General features: G+C 45.0%; 1 protein-coding gene across 1 annotated transcript; it reads right to left on the bottom strand.

Moving 5' to 3' along the window:
* Positions 1-887: 887 nt before the first annotated feature.
* On the bottom strand, positions 888-2055 carry LOC126524721 (uncharacterized). Its single transcript, XM_050173004.2, has one exon. The coding sequence runs from the start codon at positions 2053-2055 to the stop codon at positions 1135-1137; it is 921 nt and encodes a 306-aa protein (XP_050028961.2). The 3' UTR covers positions 888-1134.
* Between the last annotated feature and the right edge of the window lie 5609 nt (positions 2056-7664).

Here is a 7664-nt window from a genome sequence, read left to right as displayed (position 1 = left end):
TCTTCAATTTTATCTTTCCTACTGCTGAGATATCTCCAGAATTTTTGTGGAGAACTTTTTAGGAACCCTGTCAGTGTTTGTTCAAAGAATTGCTTTTTGGATAGTGCCAGAGTATGCCTCAACTCTGCGCGAAGTCTCGGTATTTCGTCCGAACCCTTTTTCTTTTTACGCAGTCGCTTTAGTTTTCTTTTCATGTGAATGATGCCGCGGTTAATCCAAGGTCGGCGTTGTTCAGACTTTTTTTTTCAAGATAGCACGAATCGGTCCACACAATGGTTTACTATATCCTTAAATCCATTCCAAAGCTCATCTACAGTTTCTTCCTTTGCATGGTGCTCAAATTGGCCAAACGAGAATTTCAAAAAATCTAATATTGAATTGTCATCAGCACGTTTGTAGTCCTTTACCGTAATTAAAGGGGAGCATTTCATACGGGACATACTGCTAGTAGCCACATTCACTACAATCATTCTGTGATCGGAAATACCGCCTTCAATTGCCAACAAATGATGTTCCTATCCAACAAATTATTGGATAGGAACACCAGGTCCAACAATGACCGCGACCTAGAAGTTATTCTTGTGTCCTCTTGAACAATTTGATTTAGATTAAAAGAAAACATTATATCTAGTAGTTTATCAGCGCTGGATGCTTCAGCACCGCTGCAGAGTAGGTCTTGCCAGTTAATGTGCGGTAAATTGAAGTCTCCGGCCATAATCAACCGCGTGTTCCTATGTACATTGTTGTACTAGAATGTGTTCAATCGGTTTAGGAAGTCAAGCGAAGTCGAAGGTGTCCGATATATTGCACCGACTAGATAAACGACACTTTAAAAGAAAATTCTGCACCAAACTGTTTCAGGACTGTCACTATCAATTAGAGCCGCGTGGACAGAATTCTTTATTATGATACACACCCCTCCTCCACGTGAATCGCGGTCTTTCCTAAACATTTTGTATCCAGGGGGAATAATTGCGTAATCCTGTATCGCACAGTGCAGCCAAGTTTCCGTTATCAAAACCATACAATGGCTCTGTGAAAGCAGCAGAAATTCGAGGTCAGTTGTTTTTTTAACTATGCTGCGTGCATTTAAAACAAGAAAACGTAGCTATGACGTAAGTGACGAGCCGGGCGTCACCATCGAACTTGTTGAATCGTCTGGGTCGGGTGGGCAGCCTGCCACTTCAAACTTTTTTTTTGCGTTTCTTTACCGAATTTACTTTCTTTATATTCATATGGTATGCGCTTATCGTTAGTGAGGTCCCAAGTGTACATTTTGTCTTTTATTTTAAGTTTATCGTAGATAAGCTTGACTTTCGTGCCTTTTGACCGATCCGATGCTGCACTTTCCCAAAGCATTCTTCTTATTTCCGCTGTTTCTTTAGCATAGTCTTGGCTAACCCGAACATTAGTGCCCTTCAGTTTAAAACAGTTCTTTAGAACACTGTCCTTTTCCCTGGAATCAAGGAACTTCATAATAATTGGTCTTGGTTTATCCGGTTTCGCTTCTCCAATACGGTGAATTCTCTCTACTGTCCTGACGGGGACCCCCAAAGTATTGTCAAAAATACCGTCTAGGATCTGTTCTCTGAGTTTGGTTTCTGTTTCATTAGCACTTTCATTGATTCCAAATACTAGGAGATTGTTGCGCCTACTTCTGTTTTCGTAGTCAATTAACTTCAATGCTTGCTGTTGGACAACCGATTCCAATTTTTTAATTCTGTTGCTCATTTCCTCGAACATTGTCAAAATTCCTTGTAACTTATCAGTTTTAGCATTAACAGCAGCAATTTCCTCTCTTATGCGGTCCATCTTGCGGTCGCTTTCTTGCAGTCTATCAATAATGACTTGCAACATTTCATTAGCCTTGGGCCCAGGGTTCTGTTCTATGTCACCTGACACAAGCAATAACATGAGCATCGACCAGCAATCAGACAAAATAGCAAAACACTTTTCAGGGCACGGCAGGATCAACAGAAACCTATCATCGCTACGATAAGGGGGCAAATTGCCCAGCTGACTGACCTGCACAAGCAGTAATGGCGATTTAGGCATGTTGTCCGCTGGTAAGCTGCCGTGCCCTCTGAAGAAATCGATGCCGGGCTAGGCCTTTTCTAGGTTGTCCAGTGGTGAAGTCACTCCTGTAGGGTGGGCGTTGACAAGTAGACGGCCCTCAGTGTCATTGCCACGTTGCGGCACATCGAAGAATCCTGGTTCAGTCCTGTTGTTCGTTGTAGACACCACGGCGAGAAACCACGGCAAAACATGCACAAGCAGTAATGGCGATTTAGGCATGTTGTCCGCTGGTAAGCTGCCGTGCCCTCTGAGGGTTGCTGACTGGATTCCAAGAGAAGGGAAGCGTAGCAGGGGGTGGCAGAAAGTTAGCTGGGCGGATGGCATTAAGAAGTTTGCAGGGACAACATGGCCACAATTAACACATGACCGCGGTAATTAGAGAGAAATGAGAGAGGCCTTTGCCCTGCAGTGGGCGTAGCCAGGCTGATGACGACGACGATGATGATGATGATGACCAGCCGGTACTGGTACCGCTGGCAACCCATTGGATTTTCCACTGGGTACCACCACTATGGTGCTCGACAGCTTGTGGGGCTTTCTCATTTCGAGAGAGAGCGCTATACAGAGTCTACGAGACATCTGGGCGTGCCTTCTACAACAGAAAATATTTTAGTACAGCATCGGTTGTGGTGGCACGAGGCAGGTGAGAGTTCACGCCGGGTACCTACCTGTACCGATACCTACCTGGTGCAAGCACGGTCTCAACCAGGTGCTCAGCCAACACGGTACTTCAACGCTTTAGAAAAATACTCCCCTGATGGAAAATTGCTCGCAAGGGACCGGCAGACAACCGTTTTACATTTGCGTCAGGCTTGGTTTGTCTTGGTTCATGTACAGCAACCATAGCAGTATGCGTGAACTTCTACCAAGCAACATAACACTGGAAGGACGGACGCCTGGCCAAATCGATGCTACGACCCATTTTATAAGCCGCTGCGTGTTTTGCTCTGGGGATCGAACAAAGCACCTACCGCAGCCGCCGGTTCTACCCATTGGGCAATGGCTACCAAAATATACAGGCATGCACTGCCACAACAGAGTTGAATCGTAATAAAATCACGTTTCTGGGCAGTTTCGCCGACATCATTACATGTCAATAGTGTAGCTATGTTCCTTTCACGTTTGTGCAAGTCTAATTACTGCTCTTAGTATGTGGTATTGTAACAGCAGACCTGCCTGGATTCAGCCTTATACAGAAAACGACACTCACCACAATATACTAAATAACATGCCTTTATCGCAAGAAGACGTTTTATCTGAAGCATAAAACTAACAGACATTTCAAGATACGAACTGTTACGCACACACAAAACAGTAATGCTGGAAAAAGCTACGTTTTTTAGTCCTGCAGTTTATCAATGGAACTTCGAATACGTATATTTGTCAGCACCGACGACTTTATCGAATTCCTATATCTCGTAGGCGTTATAAAAGTTGAAAGGGTACAACATACCTTACCACACGTAGTAAATTATTATGACGATCTGCGCAATAATTTATTTACAGGGACCCATAAATGTACATATGAATTAGGTATAGTATAATTGTGAGATTGTACAAACGAACTTGGCTTCATCTATGCTTACCATATGGTTACTTTTGAATTTACCACGTTTCGTAGTTCACACCAGTAGTTTCTAAATTTCCTTCTCGCTAATTTTTTTCTTACTTTTGTTGTTTGCTGGTGCGTAGAACAAGCAAATTGATGTCGTGAAGAATTTTTATGTGCAACAGCTGACGCGCACAAAGAAGGGTTTAGGCAGCGAACAAATTCGCCAGGTCAGCGTTTTGTTATCGTTACTTTTAAGAGGCGCAGTCGGTTCATTGATATTATTTCATTAACTTTTCTTGCGTGTTCAGCTGTAGAGGTTTACAGAAATCCTTTATGATGGCCGCCGCCAAACGAGTGCGCGCCTCGTTATCTTACTGAATGAAATTATTAGCGCTCACCAGCCTTCAAGGGACACTAAAGGAAGATACTAACTCGACGTGGACTGTTTAAGTACTATTGCAGGAACCTTGAAACGCGTGTTTCGTTCCAAGAAAACATTCAGTTTACGAGACAATTGCGTATGAAGAGTCCGAATACACCTAACGCAATTAAAATCTCCCGCCACCCAAACTTGGAGTGGTGACGTTGCGTACGGCATCACCGCGCTTTGGGGCCGTCGATGAGTAAAACGACGCCCGACAGACGGCGGTACGGTGTTCTGCACAAAACGCAAATGCCCGGCCATGGAGACACCGAGCCACGACCGATTGGTGGATTAGCCGCTGCAGCTGCTTTTGGTCAAGAGGCGCGCACCGTTCGAGGATCCAGTGACAGCGCATGGAAGTGGAATTTTCTGCTACTTTAGTTTGTGCGAATTTCGCGAGCCAGCAAAACAAAGGCAGCACAACGCGATAACTGAACTACAGGAACGCGAAAGCGCGGGCGGCGCGGAGTCGAGCGAAAACGAAACCTTTCGGCCGCACTCGTCATCGTCAGGGAGCATTAGGCGTTTTGTGAATCAGTTCCTTTTTTTCTAAAGATGATATAGAACTGGGCAAGTAGCATTTTGTTTTGTCCTATTATGCATTACAATGATGTTTTTATAACGAGTGGTTGAGTACTAGCGACATAATTTGAATGAGGAGTGTCTTCGTCACAGGGCAAGTACTCGTACGTCCCGAGGAATGGTGTCCAGTGTTTACATGAAATTCTCGATTACTAAGGCTCTGTTCACGATAATATTGATGCCTTAGAGATTCTGGAGCACAAGATCATCACTTTAGCTTGACTTAATATTTGCCTTTAATGTCCTTTAATTGCTAGTGATTGAAAAGCCTAAAATAAAGCTGCGTGTTACCTTTCTTTGTCGCTTTATGTTTGGCTTCTTCAAGGTACAAAGGAGTAGTTCTAGCCATCTATTAAAACGAAGGTTTCTTTGTTTTCAGAAAAAGTTTATTTCAACAAGAGACGATACAAACACTGAGTCAGAATCACAGCAGAATTCCACCTGGACAATAACATCTACAAAAACGAAGCATTGTATAGATGGCACGTTGTCAAAGTACTGTCCGAGTCCTCAATCACTAACATATAATCACATAGACCCACGGAAAGGCACAGTTACTTAGAAACCGATTGCCACATGTACAAAATGATGATGTTCCTTATATACAGTACACACAATGGTTATGTGCAATGATGATGTGACAGAGACACTCTACATAATTTTGAAGTTATGTGCATGATATTGTATATAAAAATGATCATATATGCGAGAGCACACACACACTGAACTCACGGGGGCCTGCATTATATGTGCAATAAATCAATGCTTCTGATGCCCTGGCTACAAGGACCAGGCTTTTCGAAAATTAAGTCATAGGCGTCCATCAGCCACCGACAGGAAACGGCATGATTACTGTTGAAGGAACTCTTCTTCTCTAAGGAAGAACAACTCCTCTGACAGAAATGGCAACAGCTAAAAATAGAGCCTTCCCAGAAGTGGAAACAGAACGCGGCGACGATGCCCCGCGGCCACTACCTCGCACCGGTTAAGCCATAGACAAAAGGCCCCCGCCGCAATTAGAAATCGCGCAAAGCGGCCACGTGAGCAGCGACCAGATGTTATAAAGCGGTTAGCTCCAAGGTCACGGAAACCAGCATGCACGGCCCTCCGAAATATCCTGGCAACGAGGTAGTGCAGCAGCACATGTTTATTGGATTCCTGAAGGGGACAATTTGGGACACAGCGAAGATGGGACTACGCCCCACCGCTCTAGCCTGTCACAAGTTGGAAGCATTTGCCACTCTACACGCCACATGAAGTCGCGTAGGTGTCCAGACAGAAATAAGGCGTTATCGCATCCCATGACACATTACTGGAACGTGCGAGTCACGCTGAGGGGTCTAGAGGAAGCAGTAAGGCTAGCATAGTATCTAAAACACGGCTTTCGAGGACGTCTACATCAGGACATGCCTGTTTTTATGTGGCGATAAAATGCCACGGCCGTACAGTAAATGCAGGTGCGTTTAACACTTGTGCTCCGCGATTTAAGTACACGCCCGGTAACATGTAACAATTTTTTTTGCCACGGAAATAGCAGGCGACTTCACGCGCAGGACACGGATCTCTCTGCAACAGGCGGAGCAGAAATCGAAGAGCAAGCAGCTGGCAGCGGACACACATGGGTGGGAACGCAAACCCACCGCGACAGCGTGGTTGCCCAAACGCCGCGCGACAGACCAGTTCTTGACTACCCGACCAGGAGAAGGAACCACGAAGGGACTGCAAGGACCTAGTAACCCGTAATGGTGGCTGTAAAACGTTACAAGCTTACCACACTCAGCCGCAAAATACAGACTGTGCTAAGTACCTTCTTTCTAATAGGCGTAAATCATACCCTTGAATATCTTGAATATTTAGCCTTACATCTTCAAAAATTGAGAGCCACACAGAGTCTGATATGCCATCATAGGTGTAATCAAGGCCTAAAATACTAAGAGAATCGCTTTTTGAAGACGGAAAAAGGAACATAGGCGTGTCTGTGGTGAATCAATGAAAAAAGAACGACATTTTGAATAATTTAGCGCAGAACCTGAAATATTTCTGTACTCAGTGAAAATTTCAAGGCTACGGGTTATGCTATTTTAGTTCCTGCGATATATTGTGATGTCATTTGCGAAGGCTGTCACCTTCAGAACACCACTACCAGGCAGTGGGAGACCGCATCCGTAAGCGTCTCTCACTACTAAGCGCAGAAACGGCTCAATGCTGAGCACAAAGCGTACAGGGGATTGAGGGCTCCTTTGACGCACAGCACGAGTAACGGGAAACTGTACACTTTCACGACCATAAAGGAACAGTCTTCTTCGGATATTTGAATAGGCGGTCCTAATAAGTTTAGCAAAATTAGACGAAAATCCGAACGAGATCCGTACATGAAGCATGTAGCTATGTTCAAGGCGATCGAATACCTTTTCTTGACCTAGTGAAACTAAGAGACCACTTGCTGACCTGGTCAGCATGCATGTCATTATGTCACGCATAACGTACGAGATACTGTGTATCTCTCTGCCAGGGACTGAGCATGCCTGATGGTGTCCTATTAAGGAAGCCATCAGGCTTCCCAAGCGCCGGGTGGCAACCGCTGGGAAGGTATTGTAGTTAACGTTGAGAAGCGTCAATGGCCTCCATTCCACTGGACGAACTGATGATGGATCGTGCTTAGTTATCAGCACAATACGACCGTTTCGAAAACTAGACGGGAGTTCAAAGTTCTCAAAGCAGCGGCTGATAACAGATACGAAAGTGGCACCTATATCTTTCCTGAACGTTAGATAAAACTCAACGCGTAACCTGTCCGGCCCTGGGGCCGAGCCAAGCTTCATGGAAGATAATGCTGCCGTCACCTCTTCAGCTGATGGTCGTACACAAAGACGGTCAGCAACCTCAGGTGGAATCTGAGGCAGCCCACTAAGCGTTGTACGAGATCCTCGAGAGCCAAGATCTTTTTGCATAGTCGTACGCGCCATATTTTCAGATTGTGTTCCAAAGAGCGAATAATCCCGCGTGGGAGGCGAGGTAACAGAAAGTGTT

The sequence above is a fragment of the Dermacentor andersoni genome, chromosome 3 (genome assembly GCF_023375885.2).
Source record: "Dermacentor andersoni chromosome 3, qqDerAnde1_hic_scaffold, whole genome shotgun sequence".
Classification (NCBI taxonomy): Eukaryota; Metazoa; Arthropoda; class Arachnida; order Ixodida; family Ixodidae; genus Dermacentor; species Dermacentor andersoni.
The sequence above is the reverse complement of the archived record's forward strand: the minus strand, read 5'-3'. Positions and strand labels throughout refer to the sequence as shown.

Coding starts and splice junctions, on each gene's coding strand:
- LOC126524721 (XM_050173004.2), bottom strand. CDS start 2,055: ATGCCTAAATCGCCATTACTGCTTGTGCAGGTCAGTCAGCTGGGCAAT.